Raw genomic sequence first — 27,256 nt, 5'->3', positions numbered from 1 at the left:
CTCTCCTCGTTAGTATAGTGGCCAGTATCCCCGCCTGTCACGCGGGAGACCGGGGTTCGATTTCCCGACGGGGAGCTTTCATTTCTTCTTATTTCTATGCAGGCGTAGTGCGCTCCTCTGCCATGGCCAACACTGTTGTGTGCCTCCTCCCATCTCTCCTCGTTAGTATAGTGGCCAGTATCCCCGCCTGTCCCGCGGGAGACCGGGGTTCGATTTCCCGACGGGGAGCTTTCATTTCTTCTTATTTCTATGCAGGCGTAGTGCGCTCCTCTTCCATGGCCAACACTGTTGTGTGCCTCCTCCCATCTCTCCTCGTTAGTATAGTGGCCAGTATCCCCGCCTGTCACGCGGGAGACCGGGGTTCGATTTCCCGACGGGGAGCTTTCATTTTTTCTTATTTCTATGCAGGCGTAGTGCGCTCCTCTGCCATGGCCAACACTGTTGTGTGCCTCCTCCCATCTCTCCTCGTTAGTATAGTGGCCAGTATCCCCGCCTGTCACGCGGGAGACCGGGGTTCGATTCCCCGACGGGGAGCTCTCAAGATTGCATACAGTGATATCGGATATTGTTGGACCCCACAAGACATATGAAATAAAAGGGCGTTCGATTTTTTCCAACATTCACAAAGCACGCAGTGTACTTGAAACCTGCGATGCAATTAATGGGCGGGTGGCAATGCTTCAGATTGATCTCGAAAAAGCTTTTGATTGTGTTTCTCATGAAATTTTGTTTTCCGTTTTAGACCATGTGAACGTCGATTCAGTTATCCACGAGGGTGTAGCCCTGGCGTATCGGAACTTCACGACAAGATTGAGTGTTAACAAGTGTCTGGGGGCCCCCATTAGCGTGCAGCGTTCGGTGCGTCAGGGCTGCCCCCTCAGCCCTCTCTTATTTTGTATTTACATCGAAACGCTGTGCAGGAAAATTATAGAAAACAATAGCATTAATGGGTTTCGGTTGCAAGCTGCTGAAGTTAAGCTGCTGGCGTATGCTGACGACATTGCTGTATTCACGGTTGATCAGGGGAGCATAAACGAACCTGTTGGGTGTGTACGCGAGTTCAGCGAAGTCACCAGTAGCGGGGTTAACTGGTCCAAATGCCTTGGACTCTGGCATTGATGTTGGCATCCCACCCGGACCATTTCGCCAACCTACCGTGGGCGGCGACACCGGGCAAGTATTTGGGCGTTCCGCTCGATGCTTATCGCGAAAGCGAGTTAGAATTGGAAACAGCAAACAAAAGAAGCACGTGACTCAGCTGGAAAATGGAAAGGCACCAATCTCTCAATTTTCGCCAGAGCTACGGTCGGCAACATTTTTTTTATTAGCAAGTTCTGGTATGTGATGCCGGATTTGCATTGCTCTCGGGTGAACATTCAGAAGCTACACCGGATATCTGCCGTCTTTATATGGGCTTCCGAATGGGAACGTTGCAGCCGAACGAACCTGTTCCGGCGGGTAAAAGACGGAGGGCTGGGGCTAGGGCACCTCTCTTTAAGGCAGCTGGTGAACCGTTTTTTGTTTTTTTTGCGATGTCTCAGACCCGTCCTTGCGCACCGTGTGTCAAGTGAGGCTGCGGCGATTGCTGCCGGAGTTCGTTGTTTCCAGAGAAGAGGTCTCGGGTGGAATTTTTGCTTACTACAAAGAGATTGTAACAAGTGTTAGGTTTCTTTCAGCACGTTTTTCCAGCGATTATTAGTACAAAAATAAAAGGAAAAAGTTCCACCATGATCTTCGTGATATTGTTTTCCCAGAGCCTATGTACAGGGTCTTGTAAAGTGGAGGTCCGGGAGCTGATGTTTTAAAAAGGGTGAAGAAAATGCAAGTGCCACCAGGAGTAAAGACCTTCTTTTTTAAATCACACACCGGGACACTGCCAGTTAAAACGTTTTTGGAGGGAAAGTATTTCTTTTTACCGTGGGGATCGAACTGCTTAATTTGTAAACAGCCCGAAACAATACACCATGTTTTTTTGCATTGCTGGGAAGGGGTATATTTTTGGGATGTGTTACAAAGGACAGTAAAGAAAGAGCTACCACATGACGCGCAGGGAATTCGTTATGTAAGCACAGACAATGAGGATGGGGTACCATTTGATCTCTTAATGATCTTGGGCCTCCACTGTATATGACGCTCCAGAATGGCAGGCTATTATTGAGACAACGACGCACGACCTGCCCGAATTTATTTTAGGGAAAGAATGGACTGCTTTCTGGCCATCCAGAAAGCAGCTGCGGAGCCCCCCGAATGGCTTTCGAGGCAAGAGCCGCTCTGTATGCTTCGTGAATTTTAGAACGAAGCGAGACGCATGCTGGCTGACCACGACAGTGTCTTGTGTACATACTGTTTTGTGTGTTTTTTGTTGAGTGTTTTTTGGTTAAATGTTATGAGCTAAAGCCAGGCAATAAAGAAAAAAGAGTATAGTGGCCAGTATCCCCGCCTGTCACGCGGGAGACTAAAAGAAAGAAGTTGTACCATGATCTTTGTGATATTGTTTTCCCAGAGCCTATGTACAGGGCCTTGTACAGTGGAGGTCCTGGAGCTGATGTTTTAAAAAGGGTAAAGAAAATGCAGGTGCCACCAGGAGTAAAGACCTTCTTTTTTAAATTACGCACCAGGACACTCCCAGTTAAAAAGTTTTTGGAAGGAAAGGATTTCTTTTTACCGTGGGGATCGAACTGCTTAATTTGTAAACAGCCCGAAACAATAGACCATGTTTTTTTGCATTGCTGGGAAGGGGTTTATTTTTGGGATGTGTTACAAAGGACAATAAAGAAAGAGCTACCACTTGACGCGCAGGGAATTCGTTATTTAAGCACAATGAGGATGGGGTACCATTTGATCTCATAATGCTCTTGGGCCTCCACTGTATATGGCGCTCCAGAATGGCAGGCTATTATTGTGACAAAGACGCACGACCTGCCCGAATTTATTTTCGGGAAAGAATGGACTGCTTTCTGGCCATGCAGAAGCAGCTGCGGAGCCTCCCGAGTGGCTCTCGAGGCTAGAGCCGCTCTGTATGCTTCGTGAATTTTAGAATGACGAAGCCAGACTCATGCTGGCTGACCACGACCGTGTCTTATGTACATAGTGTTTTGTGTGTTTTTTGTTGAATGTTTTTTTTTGGTTAAATGTTATGACCCAAAGCCAGGCAATAAAGAAAAAAAAAGGAGACCGGGGTTCGATTCCCCGACGGGGAGCTTACATTTTTTTTATTTCTATGCAGGCGTAGTACGCTCCTCTGCCATGGCCAACACTGTTGGGTGCCTCCTCCCATCTCTCCTCGTTAGTATAGTGGCCAGTATCCCCGCCTGTCACGCGGGAGACCGGGGTTCGATTCCCCGACGGGGAGCTTACATTTTTTTTATTTCTATGCAGGCGTAGTACGCTCCTCTGCCATGGCCAACACTGTTGGGTGCCTCCTCCCATCTCTCCTCGTTAGTATAGTGGCCAGTATCCCCGCCTGTCACGCGGGAGACCGGGGTTCGATTCCCCGACGGGGAGCTTACATTTTTTTTATTTCTATGCAGGCGTAGTACGCTCCTCTGCCATGGCCAACACTGTTGTGTGCCTCCTCCCATCTCTCCTCGTTAGTATAGTGGCCAGTATCCCCGCCTGTCACGCGGGAGAGCTGACTGCTGCGGCATTTTTGTCTGCCTTATTTTTTGTTTCTATTTCTGTGTACCATCATGTGTTACTGCGCACTGTCGGAGACCGGCAATAAAGAAAAAAAAACGGGGTTCGGTTCCCCGACGGGGTGCTTCCATTTTTTTTTTATTTCTATGCAGGCGTAGTACGCTCCTCTGCCATGGCCAACACTGTTGGGTGCCTCCTCCCGTCTCTCCTCGTTAGTATAGTGGCCAGTATCCCCGCCTGTCACGCGGGAGAGCTGACTGCTGCGGCATTTTTGTCTGCCTTATTTTTTGTTTCTATTTCTGTGTACCATCATGTGTTACTGCGCACTGTCGGAGACCGGCAATAAAGAAAAAAAAACGGGGTTCGGTTCCCCGACGGGGTGCTTCCATTTTTTTTTTATTTCTATGCAGGCGTAGTACGCTCCTCTGCCATGGCCAACACTGTTGGGTGCCTCCTCCCGTCTCTCCTCGTTAGTATAGTGGCCAGTATCCCCGCCTGTCACGCGGGAGAGCTGACTGCTGCGGCATTTTTGTCTGCCTTATTTTTTGTTTCTATTTCTGTGTACCATCATGTGTTACTGCGCACTGTCGGAGACCGGCAATAAAGAAAAAAAAACGGGGTTCGGTTCCCCGACGGGGTGCTTCCATTTTTTTTTTATTTCTATGCAGGCGTAGTACGCTCCTCTGCCATGGCCAACACTGTTGGGTGCCTCCTCCCATCTCTCCTCGTTAGTATAGTGGCCAGTATCCCCGCCTGTCACGCGGGAGAGCTGACTGCTGCGGCATTTTTGTCTGCCTTATTTTTTGTTTCTATTTCTGTGTACCATCATGTGTTACTGCGCACTGTCGGAGACCGGCAATAAAGAAAAAAAAACGGGGTTCGGTTCCCCGACGGGGTGCTTCCATTTTTTTTTTATTTCTATGCAGGCGTAGTACGCTCCTCTGCCATGGCCAACACTGTTTTGTGCCTCCTCCCATCTCTCCTCGTTAGTATAGTGGCCAGTATCCCCGCCTGTCACGCGGGAGAGCTGACTGCTGCGGCATTTTTGTCTGCCTTATTTTTTGTTTCTATTTCTGTGTACCATCATGTGTTACTGCGCACTGTCGGAGACCGGCAATAAAGAAAAAAAAACGGGGTTCGGTTCCCCGACGGGGTGCTTCCATTTTTTTTTTATTTCTATGCAGGCGTAGTACGCTCCTCTGCCATGGCCAACACTGTTGGGTGCCTCCTCCCGTCTCTCCTCGTTAGTATAGTGGCCAGTATCCCCGCCTGTCACGCGGGAGAGCTGACTGCTGCGGCATTTTTGTCTGCCTTATTTTTTGTTTCTATTTCTGTGTACCATCATGTGTTACTGCGCACTGTCGGAGACCGGCAATAAAGAAAAAAAAACGGGGTTCGGTTCCCCGACGGGGAGCTTTCATTTTTTCTTATTTCTATGCAGGCGTAGTACGCTCCTCTGCCATGGCCAACACTGTTGGGTGCCTCCTCCCATCTCTCCTCGTTAGTATAGTGGCCAGTATCCCCGCCTGTCACGCGGGAGAGCTGACTGCTGCGGCATTTTTGTCTGCCTTATTTTTTGTTTCTATTTCTGTGTACCATCATGTGTTACTGCGCACTGTCGGAGACCGGCAATAAAGAAAAAAAAACGGGGTTCGGTTCCCCGACGGGGTGCTTCCATTTTTTCTTATTTCTATGCAGGCGTAGTACGCTCCTCTGCCATGGCCAACACTGTTGGGTGCCTCCTCCCATCTCTCCTCGTTAGTATAGTGGCCAGTATCCCCGCCTGTCACGCGGGAGAGCTGACTGCTGCGGCATTTTTGTCTGCCTTATTTTTTGTTTCTATTTCTGTGTACCATCATGTGTTACTGCGCACTGTCGGAGACCGGCAATAAAGAAAAAAAAACGGGGTTCGGTTCCCCGACGGGGAGCTTTCATTTTTTCTTATTTCTATGCAGGCGTAGTACGCTCCTCTGCCATGGCCAACACTGTTGGGTGCCTCCTCCCATCTCTCCTCGTTAGTATAGTGGCCAGTATCCCCGCCTGTCACGCGGGAGACCGGGGTTCGATTCCCCGACGGGGAGCTTTCATTTTTTCTTATTTCTATGCAGGCGTAGTACGCTCCTCTGCCATGGCCAACACTGTTGGGTGCCTCCTCCCATCTCTCCTCGTTAGTATAGTGGCCAGTATCCCCGCCTGTCACGCGGGAGAGCTGACTGCTGCGGCATTTTTGTCTGCCTTATTTTTTGTTTCTATTTCTGTGTACCATCATGTGTTACTGCGCACTGTCGGAGACCGGCAATAAAGAAAAAAAAACGGGGTTCGGTTCCCCGACGGGGTGCTTCCATTTTTTTTTTATTTCTATGCAGGCGTAGTACGCTCCTCTGCCATGGCCAACACTGTTGGGTGCCTCCTCCCGTCTCTCCTCGTTAGTATAGTGGCCAGTATCCCCGCCTGTCACGCGGGAGAGCTGACTGCTGCGGCATTTTTGTCTGCCTTATTTTTTTTTCTATTTCTGTGTACCATCATGTGTTACTGCGCACTGTCGGAGACCGGCAATAAAGAAAAAAAAACGGGGTTCGGTTCCCCGACGGGGTGCTTCCATTTTTTTTTATTTCTATGCAGGCGTAGTACGCTCCTCTGCCATGGCCAACACTGTTGGGTGCCTCCTCCCGTCTCTCCTCGTTAGTATAGTGGCCAGTATCCCCGCCTGTCACGCGGGAGAGCTTACTGCTGCGGCATTTTTGTCTGCCTTATTTTTTGTTTCTATTTCTGTGTACCATCATGTGTTACTGCGCACTGTCGGAGACCGGCAATAAAGAAAAAAAACGGGGTTCGGTTCCCCGACGGGGTGCTTCCATTTTTTTTTATTTCTATGCAGGCGTAGTACGCTCCTCTGCCATGGCCAACACTGGTGGGTGCCTCCTCCCGTCTCTCCTCGTTAGTATAGTGGCCAGTATCCCCGCCTGTCACGCGGGAGAGCTGACTGCTGCGGCATTTTTGTCTGCCTTATTTTTTGTTTCTATTTCTGTGTACCATCATGTGTTACTGCGCACTGTCGGAGACCGGCAATAAAGAAAAAAAAACGGGGTTCGGTTCCCCGACGGGGTGCTTTCATTTTTTTTTTATTTCTATGCAGGCGTAGTACGCTCCTCTGCCATGGCCAACACTGTTGGGTGCCTCCTCCCGTCTCTCCTCGTTAGTATAGTGGCCAGTATCCCCGCCTGTCACGCGGGAGAGCTGACTGCTGCGGCATTTTTGTCTGCCTTATTTTTTGTTTCTATTTCTGTGTACCATCATGTGTTACTGCGCACTGTCGGAGACCGGCAATAAAGAAAAAAAACGGGGTTCGGTTCCCCGACGGGGTGCTTCCATTTTTTTTTATTTCTATGCAGGCGTAGTACGCTCCTCTGCCATGGCCAACACTGTTGGGTGCCTCCTCCCGTCTCTCCTCGTTAGTATAGTGGCCAGTATCCCCGCCTGTCACGCGGGAGAGCTGACTGCTGCGGCATTTTTGTCTGCCTTATTTTTTGTTTCTATTTCTGTGTACCATCATGTGTTACTGCGCACTGTCGGAGACCGGCAATAAAGAAAAAAAAACGGGGTTCGGTTCCCCGACGGGGTGCTTCCATTTTTTTTTTATTTCTATGCAGGCGTAGTACGCTCCTCTGCCATGGCCAACACTGTTGGGTGCCTCCTCCCGTCTCTCCTCGTTAGTATAGTGGCCAGTATCCCCGCCTGTCACGCGGGAGAGCTGACTGCTGCGGCATTTTTGTCTGCCTTATTTTTTGTTTCTATTTCTGTGTACCATCATGTGTTACTGCGCACTGTCGGAGACCGGCAATAAAGAAAAAAAACGGGGTTCGGTTCCCCGACGGGGTGCTTCCATTTTTTTTTATTTCTATGCAGGCGTAGTACGCTCCTCTTCCATGGCCAACACTGTTGGGTGCCTCCTCCCGTCTCTCCTCGTTAGTATAGTGGCCAGTATCCCCGCCTGTCACGCGGGAGAGCTGACTGCTGCGGCATTTTTGTCTGCCTTATTTTTTGTTTCTATTTCTGTGTACCATCATGTGTTACTGCGCACTGTCGGAGACCGGCAATAAAGAAAAAAAAACGGGGTTCGGTTCCCCGACGGGGTGCTTCCATTTTTTTTTATTTCTATGCAGGCGTAGTACGCTCCTCTGCCATGGCCAACACTGTTGGGTGCCTCCTCCCGTCTCTCCTCGTTAGTATAGTGCATTGCTCTCGGGTGCACATTCAGAAGTTACACCGGATTTTTGCCGTCTTTATATGGGCTTCCGAATGGGAACGTTGCAGCCGAACGAACCTGTTCCGGCGGGTAAAAGACGGTGGGTTGGGGCTAGGGCACCTCTTTTTAAGGCAGCTGGTGAACCGTTTTTTGTTTTTTCGCGACGTCTCAGACCCGTTCTTGCGCACCGTGTGCCAGGTGAGGCTGCGGCGATTGCTGCCCGAGTTTGTTGTTACCACAGAAGAGCTCTCGGGTGGATTTTTGGTTACTACAAAGAGATTGTAGCAAGTGCTAGGTTTCTTTCAGCGCGTTTTTCTAGCGATTATTTGTATAAAACTAAAAGAAAAGTTGTACCATGATCTTTGTGATATTGTTTTCCCAGAGCCTATGTACAGGGCCTTGTACAGTGGAGGTCCTGGAGCTGATGTTTTAAAAAGGGTAAAGAAAATGCAGGTGCCACCAGGAGTAAAGACCTTCTTTTTTAAATTACACACCGGGACACTCCCAGTTAAAAAGTTTTTGGAAGGAAAGGATTTCTTTTTACCGTGGGGATCGAACTGCTTAATTTGTAAACAGCCCGAAACAATAGACCATGTTTTTTTGCATTGCTGGGAAGGGGTTTATTTTTGGGATGTGTTACAAAGGACAATAAAGAAAAAGCTACCACTTGACGCGCAGGGAATTTGTTATTTAAGCACAGACAATGAGGATGGGGTACCATTTGATCTCATAATGCTCTTGGGCCTCCACAGTATATGGCGCTCCAGAATGGCAGGCTATTATTGTGACAAAGACGCACGACCTGCCCGAATTTATTTTCGGGAAAGAATGGACTGCTTTCTGGCCATCCAGAAAGCAGCTGCGGAGCCTCCCGAGTGGCTCTCGAGGCTAGAGCCGCTGTGTATGCTTCGTGAATTTTAGTATGACGAAGCCAGACTCATGATGGCTGACCACGACAGTGTCGTATGTACATAGCGTTTTGTGTGTTTTTTGTTGAGTGTTTTTTGTGTAAATGTTATGGGTCAAAGCCAGGCAATAAAAAAAAAAAGTTAATATAGTGGCCAGTATCCCCGCCGGTCACGCGGGAGACCGGGGTTCGATTCCCCGATGGGGAGCTTTCATTTTTTTTATTTCTATGCAGGCGTAGTACGCTCCTCTGCCATGGCCAACACTGTTGGGTGCCTCCTCCCGTCTCTCCTCGTTAGTATAGTGGCCAGTATCCCCGCAGGCCGAGTTCCGGACGCCGAGGCGAACGGACGTGTGTGTCATGGGCTGCGTAGGAGCGGCTTCAGCGGCCCAGCAGGGCCGCGGTAACAGGATTTCTGGCTGTGATGACCCTGATTATCAAGTGCTTTTGCCTCAGCTACCTACAGGGCGAGTTGTTTTGAACACTCTTTTTTTGCATGCCGATGTGCGTGAAAGGCCATACCATGTAGAAGACTTCCGTGACACACTGGCTAGCCTAGGCCTACTGCCTGAAGTTATCGCCCTGGGGGCGTATCAGATGAGTCATGTATGGGCGGTAACCTTCAAAAACGGAGACGGCGTGCATAAGCTTTTGGCTTTGAAGGAATTGACCGTGAAGGAAAGGCGGTGCGTTGTGATAGATCCTAACAACCAAGCTTTGCGTATCAAGCTTCACTGGATGCTTCACAACGTACTGGACGATGACATACGGGCGGCGCGTTTGCCGTACGGCAGAGTGACGGACGTTTCCCGTGAACGTTGGCGTGCTCAAGGTGTGCAAGACAAAGCGTCCTCGACACGCTTGGTGGCCTTAAATTTGAAGACGAGCGTGACAGTGGATGGCCTGCCCCATCAGATCCGTGTTGCAGGTGAACTGGCGCTTGTTGTGGTGCCCGGTAGGGCCCCGCTATGCTTGCGCTGTCGCAATACCGGCCACATTCGACGCGACTGCCGCGTGCCGCGCTGCGCACTATGCCACCGATACGGCCACGGAGAAGAGCAGTGCGTGAAGACGTATGCTTCTATCACGCAGAAAGCTGCGAGGGTTCTAGACGTCAACGACCTGCTGCAGGATGAAGCCGAAGTTGAGGAAGCTTCGTGAGGAGCAGAGGAGAAGAGCGGCGAGGACGCGAAGTCTCCAGAAGAGAAGTCCGGAGGCGACCCCAAGTCCAAGGCCAGTGATTCTCCGTCTCTCACCGCTTCTGAACCGGAGCCAACTGCGACGAACCCGACTACGGGTGCAACCTCTCTAAGCTCGCACGACGGAAGAATTGCTACGGATAAAGCTGAGGCAATGGACGCCAGCGAGACAGGCACAAGTGGTGCGGTGGTGAAGAGAACTCATGACGAGTTAGCTACCCAGGATGGACAACCGAGCGAGCGGAACAACGATGAACCCCCGCCAAAGACGCCGGGTGTGCGTCGACCGACGCTGCGCCCGCAACCGAAAATCCCGCCGGATAGGCGTTCGGCGGTGATGCCCACTTAGCACACAAACTTGGTGTCGTCGAAGGTGCCGGGCTACTACGGATTCGAAATGGACGGAATCACTGAAGCTACGAGCGGCACATTCGACGTACGGCTGAAGACGTTACTGGACTTCTTTTTGGTATGTCATGTTGTTATTCTTCACCTTAGAAGTGATAGAAAAGTGTCAGTCATGTTTCTGATGACATCATTGGTACCATGCTGCTTGATTCAAAATGGCAAATAACTTAAATTCTTCGCTACGCATAGCGACAATCAATGTTAGGGGCTTGGCTGCAAGGCGACGGCAATACCAGCTTAGTCGCCTTTGCATGGAGAATGAGCTAGATCTAATTGCGGTACAAGAAACAAAGGTGGAAAAACAAGAGCAGACTGATCATATGGTGTCACCTTTCACAACGATTTATAATGTCTGTGTATGCCATGCCGTTGGAAAATCTGCTGGCTGTGCTGTATTGATACGCAAAAGTGTGGGCATTATTGAGGAAATTATTACTGTGTCTGAAAATGGTCGCCTCATCGTCTTGGATTTTTCGTTGTCGGGAGAAAAGTGGCGTCTGGTGTGCGTCTATGCCCCGAACAATGTCAGTGAGAGATGTATTTTCTTTGAACACCTTAATCAGTATCGGTCTTGTGAAAGGCATCTTATTCTGCTGGGAGACTTTAATTGCGTTTGCTTTTCTGAGGATAGATCTAGAGTAGCATACGTACATGATAGGAGCGCCGAGTTAGCTCCTTGGTGGTGGACTATAACTTGGAGGATGTGGGTCACACAATAACAAGCGGCGGGCGGCCGCAGTTCACTCACACCCAACAAGGTAGTCAAGCAAGGCTTGACAGAGCTTACGTGTCGCTCGCTCTAATTCCCCTTTGCAATAGTTACAACGTTATACCTGTTTCATTCTCTGATCACAGCCTTGTGAGTTTCAACATTGGCAATAAGCAAAAGCAGCCACGATTTAACTGGCACCTGTGGAAGTTGAACGCTAAATTGCTCAATGATGAACCTTTTGTTGAAGCAGTTGAGGAAAAACTAGGGCGGCTAGTGAATGATCAGCCAGAAAACTATTCGACTGCATGGGAACAATTCAAAAACGAAGTTAAAATGGCAGCGATTGAAAGAGCAAGCATCAAGCGTCGAAATGAGATGAAGAATAAAAAAGATCTTCAGCGCCAACTAGAATACTTGCTAAACGCAGTGATTTTGGAGCCTAAAAAAGTGGCAGACGAAATAAAAAAAAAAACAAAAAGTGAACTTGAGTTGATAGACAATGAAGGATATAAGGCAACTATGATTCGTGCCCGGGGTGAACGATTATGGCTTGGGGAAGGACCGAATAAACGCTCTCTTAGTGACGAGAAAAGGTATGCATCAAAAAATGAAATCAAACAGAACCGCTATAAGAACGAGGTGACGGGCGAGCAGAAAAAGGTAGAGCAGGCGTGCGTGGAATATTATCGCGAGTTGTTTAGCAACGTTACTCGTGTAACGGGACCAGACGGCTTGGGAGCCACATTTTACAAGGTTTTCGCCCATCAACTGGCATGTGTGTTACACCGCGTTATCAATGGGGCGTATAAAACAAGGCAAGTGCCACCGTCCTTCAGAGCTGCTCATGTCTGTTTGATCCCTAAGGCGGATGACCGTGACAAGCTGCTGTCAGTAGGTTCATACAGGCCTATCAGCCTTACGGACACCGATTACAAAGTGTTTATGAAAGTGCTCGCGAAGCGGCTGCAAAGGGTGATCAAGCTCTTAGTTGGGCCGCATCAAACATGTGGCATCAAAGGGCGAACGATTTTCACGAACACTCACGTAGCAAGAAATGTGTTAGAATGCTGCGACGACATGGACAGCCAAGTTGCCATGTTGCAACTAGATTTGGCGAAAGCTTTCGACAGGGTGTCACACGAGGTCCTCTTCTGCGTATTGAATCATGCAAATGTAGGCAGCACAATTTTAGACGGTGTAATGATGGCCTATCGAGATTGCTGTACCCAGCTCATAATAAATAAGTCATTAACAGAAAGAGTCCCAGTGCAATCTTCAGTAAGGCAAGGATGCCCACTGTCTCCCCTCTTGTTTGCTATATATGTCGAACCCTTTTGTTTAGCTGTAATTCATCAATACGAGGCTTCAAAGTGCATTCTACGGAGGTAAAATTGTTGGCGTATGCTGATGACATAGCCGTATTTTGTCAAGATCGCGAGAGTGTGTTAGAAGTGGTCAACCTTGCTAAGGCTTTCTGTTAGCTAACGGGCTCAGGGATAAACTGGGAAAAGAGTGTTGGTATATGGTACGGTAACTGGGACATCAAGCCAGAAAGGTTTGCTTGTACGACATGGACAGGCACACCTACGACGTACCTCGGTGTGCCTTTCGAGCACTACCAGGAACCCGCAAGGTACTGGAGCGACGCAACGGAAAAAATGAAGGAGAGGACAGGAAACTGGTAGGGTCGCGGCCTTTCAATGTTTTCGCGTGCCTCTGCTTGCAATTTGTTTTTAATCGCTAAAGTTTGGTATGTGTTGCAAGTGCTGTTTATGGCCCGCACAAATGTGCAGAAAATGCATTGGGTTTTTGCTGTGTTTATATGGGGCTCAACATGGGAGAGGGTGAGTCGTGCCAACCTTTTTCGCAAAGTCCGCGATGGAGGCCTAGGTCTTTCTCATTTGTTTATCAGACAGATTGTGTCGCGTTTTCTTTTCTGCGGGACCAAAGCGACAGTTTTTTGCGCACAGTCATACAAGTGCGACTTGCGAAAGCGCTCCCTGAATTTATTGTGGCTACAAGTGATATAAGATGTCGCCGTGTGACTGGTTACTTTCATGAAGTTGTTGTTTCTTTCCCGCATGTTGCATGCAAGGTTTTCAATGGATTACCTATGTTCTGTCAGGAAGAAGAAACTGTACGCGGACTTAATTGCAAATTTATTGCCGACACCATTGTACAGGTCTGTTAACTGTGGTGGCCAAGGAAAGGACGTTTTAAAACGGGTTAGAAAAATGCCGATAAGACCTTCGGTCAAATCCTTTTTCTTTAAGCTGCACACGAACACATTAGCGGTAAAAGCGTGGCTAGATCAGAACGGGATATTTGTACCCTGGACAATCAACTGCTTACTCTGCAAAAAACCAGAAACTATTGAACACGTATTTATTGACTGTTGGGACCCTATATTCCACTGGGACATTCTGCAGCGAACCCTTAAGAAACAACTGCCAATAACGCCATACGGGATCCGGTTTCTCCCAGTTAAATGTGATGAAGGCATTCCCTTTGATATGTTGATGCTACTGGGCCTCCACAGTCTGGCAAACCCGAATGGCAGTCCGCCATGCTGATGTTACTGTTCACTCTGTACGCGAAGACTTCATCCAGCATATGATCTACATGAGAGAAGTCTATCAGGCGTTACCTGACCCCCCTGAGTGGATTAATGTAGTTGATGATTTGGTGTGTCTGAAGATATTTTAACCCTACTCCTCCAACCGAAGGCTGGCTGGTGTGTTTTGTCTGTACATTGAATGTGATCATACCGGTAATAAAGAAAAAAAAATCCTCATTAGTATAGTGGCCATGTACATAAGACACTGTCGTGGTCATGTGTTTTTTGTTGAATGTTTTTTTGTTGGTTAAATGTTATGAGCCAAAGCCAGGCAATAAAGAAAAAAAAATTAGTATAGTGGCCAGTATCCCCGCCTGTCACGCGGGAGACCGGGGTTCGATTCCCCGACGGGGAGCTTAGTTTTTTTTTATTTCTATGCAGGCGTTGTACGCTCCTCTGCCACGGCCTGGGTGCCTCCTCCCGTCTCTCCTCGTTAGTATAGTGGCCAGTATCCCCGCCTGTCACACGGGAGACCGGGGTTCGATTTCCCGACGGGGAGCTTTCATTTTTTTTATTTCTACGCAGGCGTAGTACGCTCCTCTGCTATGGCCAACGCTGTTGGGTGCCTCCTCCCGTCTCTCCTCGTTAGTATAGTGGCCAGTATCCCCGCCTGTCACACGGGAGACCGGGGTTCGATTTCCCGACGGGGAGCTTTCATTTTTTTTATTTCTACGCAGGCGTAGTACGCTCCTCTGCCATGGCCAACGCTGTTGGGTGCCTCCTCCCGTCTCTCCTCGTTAGTATAGTGGCCAGTATCCCCGCCTGTCACGCGGGAGACCGGGGTTCGATTTCCCGACGGGGAGCTTTCATTTTTTTTATTTCTACGCAGGCGTAGTACGCTCCTCTGCCATGGCCAACGCTGTTGGGTGCCTCCTCCCGTCTCTCCTCGTTAGTATAGTGGCCAGTATCCCCGCCTGTCACGCGGGAGACCGGGGTTCGATTTCCCGACGGGGAGCTTTCATTTTTTTTATTTCTATGCAGGCGTAGTACGCTCCTCTGCCATGGCCAACGCTGTTGGGTGCCTCCTCCCGTCTCTCCTCGTTAGTATAGTGGCCAGTATCCCCGCCTGTCACGCGGGAGACCGGGGTTCGATTTCCCGACGGGGAGCTTTCATTTTTTTTATTTCTACGCAGGCGTAGTACGCTCCTCTGCTATGGCCAACGCTGTTGGGTGCCTCCTCCCGTCTCTCCTCGTTAGTATAGTGGCCAGTATCCCCGCCTGTCACGCGGGAGACCGGGGTTCGATTTCCCGACGGGGAGCTTTCATTTTTTTTATTTCTATGCAGGCGTAGTACGCTCCTCTGCTATGGCCAACGCTGTTGGGTGCCTCCTCCCGTCTCTCCTCGTTAGTATAGTGGCCAGTATCCCCGCCTGTCACGCGGAAGACCGGGGTTCAAGTTCGCGACGGGGAGACCTTCTTTTTTCAATTACACACCGGGACACTCCCAGTTAAAAAGTTATTGGAAGGAAAGGATTTCTTTTTACCGTGGGGATCGAACTGCTTAATTTGTAAACAGCCCGAAACAATAGACCATGTTTTTTTGCATTGCTGGGAAGGGGTTTATTTTTGGGATGTGTTACAAAGGACAATAAAGAAAGAGCTACCACTTGACGCGCAGGGAATTCGTTATTTAAGCACAGACAATGAGGATGGGGTACCATTTGATCTCATAATGCTCTTGGGCCTCCACAGTATATGGCGCTCCAGAATGGCAGGCTATTATTGTGACAAAGACGCACGACCTGCCCGAATTTATTTTCGGGAAAGAATGGACTGCTTTCTGGCCATCCAGAAAGCAGCTGCGGAGCCTCCCGAGTGGCTCTCGAGGCTAGAGCCGCTCTGTACGCTTCGTGAATTTTAGTATGACGAAGCCAGACTCATGATGGCTGACCACGACAGTGTCGTATGTACATAGCGTTTTGTGTGTTTTTGTTGAGTGTTTTTTGTGTAAATGTTATGAGTCAAACCAGGCAATAAAGAAAAAAAGCTTTCATTTTTTTTATTTCTATGCAGGCGTAGTACGCTCCTCTGCCATGGCCAACGCTGTTGGGTGCCTCCTCCCGTCTCTCCTCGTTAGTATAGTGGCCAGTATCCCCGCCTGTCACGCGGGAGACCGGGGTTGGATTCCCCGACGGGGAGCTTACATTTTTTTATTTATGTGCAGGCATAGTACGCTCCTCTGCCATGGCCAACACTGTTGGGTGCCTCCTGCCGTCTGTCCTCATTAGTATGGTGGCCAGTATCCCCGCCTGTCACGCGGGAGACCTGGGTTCGATTCCCCGACGGGGAGGTTTCTTTTCTTATTTTTTTTTCTTTATTGCCTGGCTTTGGCTCATAACATTTAACCAAAAAACATTCAACAAAAAACACACAAAACACTATGTACATAAGACACTATCGTGGTCAGCCAGCATGAGTCTGGCTTCGTCATTCTAAAATTCACGAAGCATACAGAGCGGCTCTAGCCTCGAGAGCCACTCGGGAGGCTCCGCAGCTGCTTTCTGGATGGCCAGAAAGCAGTCCATTCTTTCCCGAAAATAAATTCGGGCAGGTCGTGCGTCTTTGTCACAATAATAGCCTGCCATTCTGGAGCGCCATATACAGTGGAGGCCCAAGAGCATTATGAGATCAAATGGTACCCCATCCTCATTGTCTGGGCTTAAATAACAAATTCCCTGCACGTCAAGTGGTAGCTCTTTCTTTATTGTCCTTTGTAACACATCCCAAAAATAAACCCCTTCCCTGCAATGCAAAAAAACATGGTCTATTGTTTCGGGCTGTTTACAAATTAAGCAGTTCGATCCCCACGGTAAAAAGAAATCCTTTCCTTCCAAAATTTTTAACTGGGAGTGTCCCGGTGTGTAATTTAAAAAAGAAGGTCTTTACTCCTGGTGGCACCTGCATTTTCTTTACCCTTTTTAAAACATCAGCTCCAGGACCTCCACTGTACAAGGCCCTGTACATAGGCTCTGGGAAAACAATATCACAAAGATCATGGTACAACTTCTTTCTTTTAGTTTTATACAAATAATAGCTAGAAAAACGCGCTGAAAGCTGCTGGCGTATGCTGACGACGTTGCTGTATTCACGGTTGATCAGGGGAGCATAAGCGAAGCTGTCGGGTGTGTACGCGAGTTCAGCGAAGTCACCGGTAGCGGGGTTAATTGGTCCAAATGCCTCGGACTCTGGCATGGATGGTGGCCATCCCACCCGGACCATTTTGCCAACGTACCGTGGGCGACGACACCGGGCAAGTATTTGGGCGTTCCGCTCGATGCTTATCGCGAAAGCGAGGAGTATTGGAAACAGCAAACGAAAGAAGCACGTGACAGAGCTGGAAAATGGAGAGGCACCAATCTCTCCATTTTCGCCAGAGCTACAGTCTGCAACCTGTTTTTTATTAGCAAGCTCTGGTATGTGATGCAGGTTTTGCATTGCTCTCGGGTGCACATTCAGAAGTTACACCGGATTTTTGCCGTCTTTATATGGGCTTCCGAATGGGAACGTTGCAGCCGAACGAACCTGTTCCGGCGGGTAAAAGACGGTGGGTTGGGGCTAGGGCACCTCTTTTTAAGGCAGCTGGTGAACCGTTTTTTGTTTTTTCGCGACGTCTCAGACCCGTTCTTGCGCACCGTGTGCCAGGTGAGGCTGCGGCGATTGCTGCCCGAGTTTGTTGTTACCACAGAAGAGCTCTCGGGTGGAATTTTTGGTTACTACAAAGAGATTGTAGCAATCATTTTTTTATTTCTATGCAGGCGTAGTACGCTCCTCCGCAATGGCTAACACTGCTGGGTGCCTCCTCCCGTCTCTCCTCGTTAGTATAGTGGCCAGTATCCCCGCCTGTCACGCGGGAGACCGGGGTTGGATTCCCCGACGGGGAGCTTTTATTTTTCCTCTCTACGCCGGTACATAAATGGCCCGTACGTACAAGCACCTGTGGCCGCTCTTGCCCGCGACCGTTGGGTCACAGTGAGGAACTCTCCGGACTGGGCCGCGTTGGATTTTTCCATTATTACCTGCTGGTTTCATAGGCACGCATAAAGCGCTCAAGAATTCAGCACTTAGAACTTAACAGAGGGAAGACCATATGGTAGGCACATTGAGTTGGCATATTTTTGATGGGGATGGGGAGTGCTGTGTGTGGTGTTTGCTTAATTTGAAGCATTGTAATGTGGTGCTGGTGCGAACGACAGATGTGGGAATTAACGAGTTACTAATCAGAACAACATTACGTGCGTGCGCTGCAGTGTGGAAGAGTTCAAATACAGTAATGTACGTGGAAACTGTGCTGTGATGAATGTGCGAATTTGAGCAAGAACCGTTACTGTTTGTGACGAGATTCCGCTGAAAGGCGCCACTGCCGCGTGCCCCCTTAATTACGTGTCCCGTAAATTTTTTCTTCATATTGATTGTGAATCAAAACTGCCGTATATTGTGAGCTTAGGTCCTCAATCATAGAATACATTCTCTTTCCAGGGTTACTAAACCAGGCGATGTCTTCAGAAAGTGTACCTAACTTATAGTGTGTTCTTCGTCAAATTTCATCTCCGGCTTTTCTTAACTGGATCGTTTGAACTACTCTCCTAAACACGATGCGAGGAGCAAGCGGAGAGACTTGCTTACACCCTTCTTCATTCGTATCCTATCACTTTTCCTACGTCAAGAGCTAAGTTTACTTTGCCGTCCCTGTAGATATGTTAAATCCTGGCACATTTAGAGATGCATACTCCACGTTCTCGTAACGCAGTGACTTCATGAGTGCTGGCATTTAGTGTGACGAATAATTTTCGGCATTTTACGAAGGCATATAATATACACGATGCTTCGGTGAAGGCCACCGCTTATTTTTAATGTATGTCTCCTAAGCTAAATAAAAATTCTGAGGGCACTTGAGTCTGCTTATGTGCAGGAATGCGAAAGCATGCAACTTTCTTGGACGCGGGTTCTGTTTTCCACATCGTCAGTATGTGTTGTATTTTTATTTTAAAGCGAAAGCTTCACTACGCCAGCCAGCGAGCCATTTCCGCTCGTCGCGCCGTGTGCCGTATGTCGGCTGCGGTGTAGCCTAGCAACGCCGCAGCCGCGCTCCAACACATGGCGCCGCCGTCGCCTCTCGCTCCACCAGATGTGCTCCACTGGGGTAGTGAGTGGAGGTGTCGCCTCAATGTATTGTAGTCGTTATGGAGAGCGCAAAAGAGACGCAACAACGACAGAACGAGGCGAGGAAGAGAGAACGCGCTCAAGAGACGCCAGAAGAACGCCCCGCACGACTCGAGAAGCGTCGTAACGAAGATGCGGCTAGAAGTCGTGCCATGTCCCGGAGTGACTCAACTGCGGAAGAGACCGGTTTTAGTACTCGAGAGCGTCGGAATGAGACGCTGCGTAGACGACGTGCCAAGGAAACGAAGCTTTCGCAATTGAACTATAGGGTTAGCCAGAGCTAACCACAGCGAATTTTTTCCTGTTGGTTTTATTTATGTTCCTTATTTTGTATTTTTATTAATTATGTATTTTGCATTTTTATTTGTTATATATTTCGTATTTTTTATTTCTTCATTTTTATCATTTTATTTTATTTACTACAGTTTTGAGGACGTCATTTGATTGACAGCTGAGGCGGACACTTCATGCGAGCGGACACTTCCGGCGCACTCAGGAGGCGAGACTTTCGCCTTAAAAGTGGTTTTGGAAGCATGGTAATACCCCTGTTGCGGACATAGCAAAACGTGAACTATGAAAACTAGATTCTAATAACTAACATTGTAGCTAATATTTGTTGCCTGAATGCAATCAGAGGTTTGTAGCTAGCCAGCTGTAACAGTCCTATTAGTTTTTAGAATTTCGAAAACGCGATTATCCTCGGCACTGCGACTAAAAAAACTTGGTCACCTTCAGCACAATACGAAAAGCGCGCGGATATGGAAGACTGGCAGCAGCGCCAATCAGTTCACTTGGTGGCGTACGTTTCTCTTGACGTTCCTTGTTTCGCCTATGAGCCCGGAACAAGCACACGTCCTTCTCAGAGTTCAAACTAACACTCTCTCCATTCTACTAACGCTCTACAAATTCAGATGGCGTGACACAGCTCCCTATCCGAGCTGCCCATATACTAATATAAGGATAGAAAACTGATTGTTCCGTCTCCGCATGCGGACCTTAGCAAAGCACAGGCCGCGATGCTAAGAAGGACCCGGACTCGATCATCTAAGCCCTCAAAGGTTATTTATTACGAATGGGGAGTATAACCCCGCCTGCCTAAAATGCCAGCAATTGGCAACTCAAGATCATATATTATGGGGATGGGATGTCAAGCCTCCACCCTGTAAGCTCTTGCCTGCTCCCTACGAAGAGAGGTGGAATCAATTGCTGTTGAAGCAGATGACACAGGAAGCGCTTGTTACCTAGGCCTTGGAGGTCACCTCTGCATGGGGCTCACACGTTGGTACAGTTGACCACTATCTACAAATCCTTGGGAATGAAGTTGTTTCTCTCTGTCTCCCGCCTGGACTGTAGCAGCGACCAGCTCGGTATTCTAGTCTCCCCCCTCTCTTTCTTTTATCACAATGTTTTTCTCCACCACCCTGCATTAAGGTGCGCGTATATTTTTACTTCTTTCAACTCCCACTTTCATCCATTGCGCCATCACGTGGTGGTGGTGTCGACAGAGAATGAGACAGTTACTGGGCCTTTCCTTTGCGATAGCCAATTTTTCTACAGCTGAAGCTGTTATAAGGAGCCCTGTCCCCGGAATTCCGTGGCTTGAACCATTAAAATCGAATCATGTGACCGTCACTTGACGGTCGAATGTCATCACGTGACCACACCGCCCTGTGACTGGAGCGCGGCACGTTTCATTTTTAGAGGAGGAGGAGGATAGTCAGGGAGGTTAACCGGGAGAATAACCGGTTTGCTACCCTGCACGGGGGGAAGGGATGAGGGGATAAAAAGATGAAGGAGAAAAGAGAGTAGCAGGAAATTGAAGTCACTATGCAAAGTCACAGAGTTCAGTAAAGTCACAGCCTATCGTGCAGGCCAGAAGTCCTCAAGAAGCGGAGCAGTGCCTTGGAGGCCATCACCGCCGACGATCGCCGCGGCCAGTGGCCGACAATCTTCGTTTCCGTCAGTGGGCGCGGGTCTAGACGCTCCAGTGCATGGCAGAGAGACTGCCTTTAGGCGATGTAGGCAGGGCATTCACAAAGAATGCGGACTTTTCTGCATGACTCAGGCGCTAACAAAGTAAGGACATAAGCTCGCCGGCAGCTTCGACTGAGGTTAGCACGTTATAGTGTCCCCACTTGTCAGTTTTTTTCCTCTCGTTAACCACCCCCTTTCATTCACCACGACTGGGCGGCCTGTCCCAACACCCTCTAGAGCCTGTCCGTGCCCCCCCCACCACTGGATACGGGCCGGTGTAGTTTCTGTTACTAGGCTTTGTTCCGGTGCAACGCCAGCGGTGGGGATGGGTGGGGCTCATCCTCTGGAGATGAAAAACCCCATGGGAGTGGCAGCGACTCTTATGCAAGCGACTGTGAGGGCCATTCGCGCCCGTGTGGGCCGATGCCTGAGAGGAGGCAGGCCTGGTTATATTATGAGGCTGGACCCACGGAATCCAGCACGGAAGGCATGGCAAAAAGCAAAAGGTTTTCAAATACATGCATCTACCTCTCTCCGCACGCAAGTCTGGCTACCGACGCGCCGGTTTCTGGTTCCGGAGAAACCAGGTCCGCGCGGGGGTTCATAGTAGCCGGGCTCTAACCGCCGCCTCGCGGAAGCTGTCTTAGGCCGGCCGCGGGGCGGTAAAGGCCGTCGCGGGACGCCGAGGAAGGGGGTTGTAGTACGACCTGGGCGAAAACCGTCGATGTTGTGGAGTAACGGTGGAGTAGGCCCGGGTCATCTCACCCTAAGCCATGTTCTTGGTTTGTGACCCGGTCAGCCCGGCCTTGAACACTCCCTCCTCAGTAGGCGCGTAGCAAGCTAGGGGAAAAAATAAGTGCATGGTTGGTTGGATGGAAGCACAGGTGGGTCCCCCGGGAGGTGTTCGGTCACGGGGCCGAGGGCCGGAGGGCCGATAGGCTGACGACACGAGCCTCTACTGGCTGGATCTAACCACACATACTTCCGGGGTCTGAAAATCCGTGAAAAGCACTCGAGGGCCGGTAGCCGGGCGGTCCGAAACAATACATGTGAGTCGGAATAACCGACGACCTGGTCTGCGATCGGGACGGTTTGCGGAACCAGGCATCGTGGAGGGGCCCCAGGTAGCTAACCTCGTCGTAGGTTCTCCTGTCTCCGGCGGTCGGAGCCCGTTGCGTTTGTGGGTGGTCGGGCATCCCGTGAGTGGGGGCAGCATCATTGGGCAATCTCGACGCCCTCCCTGTCCTGGTCAGGCAGGCCGGTAATGGAGTCGAGGCATTCGAAGGATCTGAACAAACACTCGCTGTCCCCATTCCCATCCCAAATCCCCTAACCCGTTTATCCAACTTCTTCCGCTACTTCCCAGGGGAGATCTGGGCAGTCTCCCCGGGCCCGCTCCCCCGGTTGTGGGTCGCTATAGTAACATTCCCTTATTTATTTCTTTCCACCTTCGGGTGGCAAAATTCATATTGCCCCAGGGCCACATCTTTTATATTACTATTGGGATTACACCCGCGATACAGTAGTGGTGCGGGAGAGGCTATTATTTTTCATTCATTTTATTGCCTCGACCTATATTCTGTCCCTTTGCAATCTTTTTCGAAGATAAAAGCAGGCGGCCATACACGAAACATTCATTTTGCTGCTTTTGTCAGCGTGGAGTGTGATCGTCTTTACGGCTGTCGGCATACAGCATATCTACAGCGCCGGCATCATCAACGACTGCAGCCCCATGTGAGTGCTGGCACAGAGGCGGCAGTCGGCAGACCAATAGACCCATGATTGTTACAGCGGGAGATTTTTATTTCCAAGAGGGCGTGCGTCGCCGACGCACGAGCTCACAACAAATTCGCGCGCGGCACGGGTTCGCGGCATGCCCGAGAGATGGCGCTAGTAATCCTTGCAGCGCCGCTGGCATGGAGGCACCCTATTGCTTGCCGCCTCCATCGCGATGGCGGTATTCTTCGCCACGTCTAGCGTCAAGTCCGGCTATTCCAACAGTCGTCTCTGCACAGCTTCATCGTTAAACCCCACAACGATGCTATCACGCAGCATTCTCACGCGAAAGGTGCCAAACCCGCAGTCGTAAGCTAGTTTGCTCAGGGATGCAAAGTAGTCGGCCGTAGCTTCACCCGCCTGGCGTGTTCTAGAGTTGAATGTGGCAACAACTTCCGACGGTTCCAATGGTGGCCATACTTACCTCGCACGTTTTCGCCGGCGCCAGCAGATTCCGAAGCAGAGTGTATGTGGCCGGGCCACAACACGTGAGCAAGGCAGCTCGGTGCCTGTCATCCGGTACGTCGTTGGCTATGAAGCACTGTACGGCTTGCTCTCGGCAATCTTCCCAGCTCGTTTGCGCGTCGGACGGCTCCTGCTTGCCGGCGCCTGGCATTTCCGAAGTACAGAAATGAAGCCCAAGGCAGTAACGGTGCTAGAAACAGCCTGCAGCAGTGTGAGCAGCTCAACGCGTTTACCTCGTCGCCGTTGTGACGTTTTAAGGGGAAAGAAAGCCCTTAATGGCTCATCGTTGTCCGGCCGCCCGACAAATCTGTCCATATAGCTTTCAATCAAACGCTGTTCGGGAGTCCACCGAGATATGTGAGACAGGGGTCATCTCCTTTCCTTAGAACAAATTTTCATTTCATTTTCTTTACCTTACGGCGCGGTCTGGTGTCCAAGGAGACATGTGAGACAGGCGTCATTTCCGTTCCTTAGAAGCAATTTTAATTTTATTTTCTTTCCTTTACGGCGCTATTCGGGTGTCCACCGACATATGCGAGACAGGCGTCATTTCTTTTCCTTAAATTTTCCAATGGGCAAGGCGTCGCGCCGAACGGGTGATGGCGTTCCGTGGACCCCTTGGCAACGCTGCAACGCGCTGTCGCGTCCCAATACAGACGCCTCCTGAACGCCAATCTGGAGGGATTGCGCCTAAACGCTCTTTGTAGTCTTCAATCAATACTTCATCACACATCAGCGACACAAGCATCAACACCGCGCTAAAGGCTTTCGCCTCACCGCACTCTGGGCCAACAAATTGTCCCCTGAATTTTAGTTCCCGCGTGAAACAAGGAGAACGCAAGCGAGCAATCAGCCACGCCGAGGAGTAGGAGGTAAACTTTATTAAAGAAGAGGTGGTAAGCGCGGGTTGGGGTGACTTTCCCCTCCTCGCGGTGGGCTCCTCTTCTAGGCCGGACGCCAGGTGGCCGACCGACGATGTCGTTCGGCGACCTGTTCGGCCCGTTCCGTGACTCGGAGTTGAACCTCCAGGTCCAAGCTGAGCAGTGTGGCCTCCCACTGCGATTGGGTAGAGAGCTGCAGACTCTTCGACGGCTTGTCTTGATACGGGAGTGTAGGATATGTAGTGTGTCTGCCTTATGCTGCTCGCAGAGAGAACAGACGGGGCTGAACTGCTCAGGGAACCATGCGGAGTACATGTACGGATTAAAGAAAGTGTCTGTTTGGAGCTGCCGCCAACTGACTTGTGTTTTACTTAAAGATCTATGTGGTTCTGGGAAGATTTGTCTTTTTTTTTTGAAGTGGGTAGTGATTTTTTTGCAGGTCGTCACTCGCTCCTTGGCCGACCTGAGCTCGGTATAGCGCACCTCCCGGTTAACTACGAATCCTCGGGCAAATTGGTGCGCCGCCTCGTTTCCACGATGGCCCGAATGGGCGGGGACACAGATCAATGTGATCTGCCTGGTATTAGAGATTTTTTGTATAATATTTTTATGGCTGCGGAGTGGGCCCTTCCTTTTGCAAAATTTCGAATTGCGGTTTATAGTCGCTGATGATGTATTTGACTGTGGTGGAGGTAATGGCTAAAACTATGGGAGAAGCTTCTTCGGCCTCCTCTGGAAATTTTGTTTTATCGATTGTCGCCTATGCGAGGGTAGAACCTCGATGATCGACAACTGAAAGGCGTCTCTGTCCGCATGTTCTGCCACGTCCACATGCGCCGTGTCGTTCTGAACTGAAAATCTTTCGTGAAGTTTTTGTGCCCTAGGCTTTCTTCTGTCCGTATAGTAGTGTGGATGCATGTTTTTGGGCAGAGGATGGATTATTAAGTGTTCGTTCACGTGTCTTGGAATTGGCAAGGTGTGTGCACGGAGTCCTTCATATTGTATTCCTGCCTTCTTTAAGATGAAACTTCCCGTCTTAGTGCCTGATAGTCTTTCGTAATGTGCGGCGAGGTGTGCTTCCATCATTTCCGCTAAGGTGTTATGAATTCCTAACTGTAGTAGTTTTTCATTTGATGTATGACGGGGGAGGTTGAGCGCAATTTTGTAGGATTGTCGAATTAGAGAATCCAGGTCGTATCTTTCTCTGACTGTGAGGGTGATGTATGGTGTAGAGTAGATGACTCTGCTAAGAACGAAGGCTTGGATTAGTTTCCTGGCCTCGGCTTTAACTACTCCTCGTCTATTCGCGATGCGTCTGATGAGGAGAGAGATTTGGTGGACAGTGTTTCACAGTTTCTTAATTAGCGTGTTGTTTTTTTGGTTTGACTGTATCAGCATTCCCAAGATTCTTAGTGTTTCCACTTCCGGGATGGCTGCCCCTTCCGCGTATATTTTGATCTCAGGCGTTTTATTTATTTTTTTGACGCTTTGGGTGTAGGATGAGGAGTTCAGATTTTTGGGGGGAACACGCAAGTCCCGCGGCTTGTGCCTCATCTACTACTACATCTGCCGCTTGTTGTAGCGTATCTTGTATCGTGCCGATACTCCCCTTGGTGGTCCAAAGGGTGATATCGTCCGCGTACAAGGAGTGTTCTAGGTCTGGAATTTTGGCGAGTTCGCGTGCCATTTTGATGAGGGTTATATTGAATAAGAAGGGGGAGAGGACCGATCCTTGCGGCGTTCCTCTGTCTCCTAAAGTGAAGGCGTCGGATTTGATTGTGCCAATTAGAATTTTAGCCATTCTATCGGAGAGAAAGTCCTTGATGTAGTTAAACGTTCTTTCGCCTACATTCAACGGTGAAAGAGGATCTAGGATTGCTTTGTGTTTGGCGTTATAAAATTGTTTTGTTAAATCTAGAGCTAGAATTGCCCTTGTGCTCCTTTCTTGCTCCTGAGATAGGACTTCGTTTGCTAGTCTGAGCATCGTATCCTGTGTTTATTATAAATGTGGTCTAAAGCCGACCATAGTGTTTGGATATAAATTCTCTTTGTTCATGTGGGACTGCATACTGTCTAGTATGACGTGCTGTATCAGTTTTCCTATGCAAGAAGTAAGCGAAATAGGTCTGAGGTATTAAAGCGCGAGATTTTGGCCGGTTTTGGGATGAATTTAACGATGGCATGTTTTCAAGACGCTAGGAGTTTTCCCTCCCTCCAACTCTCGTTCGCAAAGTCCGTGAGGGCTGTGATGGAAGCCTCTTCTAGGCTTCTGGGTGTCTTATTGTTAATGCCGTCCTCTCCCGGAGCGGATGTCGTACGTATCTTAAGGAGGGCTGCTCTTATTTCCGCCATTGTTATGTCAGCGTCCAGCATGGGGTTAGGTTGTCCTTTATAATGGGGTAGGGACTTCGTCTCTAGGGTTGTGCAGAAGTAGTTCTGCTGGAGCGTGTTTATAATATCTTGATCCGTGCCTGGGTCTGTATTTAGAATTTTGGTGATTTACTTTTGAGTCGTAGCTTTGTTCGATTCCGGATCAAGGAGATGCCGCAGAAGATTCCACGTCTCTCTCGTGCCTAGATTGCCATTTACTTTTTCGCAGATATGGCTCCACTGCTGTCTCTCGAGTTCTGCGGAATGGTGCTGAATTTCTTTCGTGAGCGTGACTAGCCTGTTTTTAAGCTTTTTGTTGTATCTTTGCTTTAGCCATCTTTTTTCTAGGCTGTGCCTTGCCTCCCACATGTGTGTAAGTCGGATGTCAATCGTATTTACGCCTAGGTCATGTACTAGTTCTTTAGTGGAATTTCCCACATCCGATAGGAGGGTTTGTGTCCACTGTTCTAGGTCTGTGATCGGTTCCTGATTTTGGTCGCGGATTGTCCTAAGTTTGTCCCAGTCGGTGATTCTGTTTTTTTCTGGGTTTGAGATTGTTAATGGCGATTTTATACGTTATGATATAATGGTCACTTCTCAGATTTTGTCTGGTGTTGCTCCAGCTTAAGCCTGGGAGATTTTTGCCTATCGTGAGGTCCGGGCACGTGTCCCTGTTCACGCTGTTGACTATTCTGGTAGGTTGCATGGGGTCCGTGTATTGGGTAAGCCCTATTTGCTGGAATCCATTAGGGCCGTGCCTTCCTGGATATTGTTGCGTGTCCCCATTGCACGTGTTGAGCGTTGAAGTCGCCCACAATTAGGGTTGGGTTTTGGTCTGCGATTTGTAGGGCTTTGAGTATAGCGGCTTTCGCTGGTCCAGCCTGTGCCCTGGGGTGGCTGTATGC

The 27,256-nt window shown here is 49.4% G+C and overlaps 1 protein-coding gene and 4 non-coding genes across 5 annotated transcripts; all 5 read left to right on the top strand.

Moving 5' to 3' along the window:
* Positions 1-462: 462 nt before the first annotated feature.
* TRNAD-GUC (transfer RNA aspartic acid (anticodon GUC)) lies at positions 463-534 on the top strand. Its single transcript has one exon. It is a non-coding gene; the product is annotated as a tRNA-Asp (tRNA).
* A 2,746-nt stretch (positions 535-3,280) lies between these two features.
* On the top strand, positions 3,281-3,352 carry TRNAD-GUC (transfer RNA aspartic acid (anticodon GUC)). Its single transcript has one exon. It is a non-coding gene; the product is annotated as a tRNA-Asp (tRNA).
* An 80-nt stretch (positions 3,353-3,432) lies between these two features.
* On the top strand, positions 3,433-3,504 carry TRNAD-GUC (transfer RNA aspartic acid (anticodon GUC)). Its single transcript has one exon. It is a non-coding gene; the product is annotated as a tRNA-Asp (tRNA).
* Positions 3,505-5,645: 2,141 nt separating this feature from the next.
* On the top strand, positions 5,646-5,717 carry TRNAD-GUC (transfer RNA aspartic acid (anticodon GUC)). Its single transcript has one exon. It is a non-coding gene; the product is annotated as a tRNA-Asp (tRNA).
* Positions 5,718-9,149: 3,432 nt separating this feature from the next.
* Positions 9,150-10,337, top strand: LOC144102463 (uncharacterized). The gene is made up of 2 exons (XM_077635728.1): positions 9,150-9,946; positions 10,103-10,337. The coding sequence occupies exons 1-2, from the start codon at positions 9,150-9,152 to the stop codon at positions 10,335-10,337; spliced, it is 1,032 nt and encodes a 343-aa protein (XP_077491854.1).
* The last annotated feature ends 16,919 nt before the right edge of the window (positions 10,338-27,256 follow it).

This window comes from Amblyomma americanum, chromosome 8 (assembly GCF_052857255.1).
Source record: "Amblyomma americanum isolate KBUSLIRL-KWMA chromosome 8, ASM5285725v1, whole genome shotgun sequence".
NCBI classification, from domain to species: Eukaryota; Metazoa; Arthropoda; class Arachnida; order Ixodida; family Ixodidae; genus Amblyomma; species Amblyomma americanum.
This window is presented reverse-complemented; position numbering and strand designations above follow the sequence as displayed.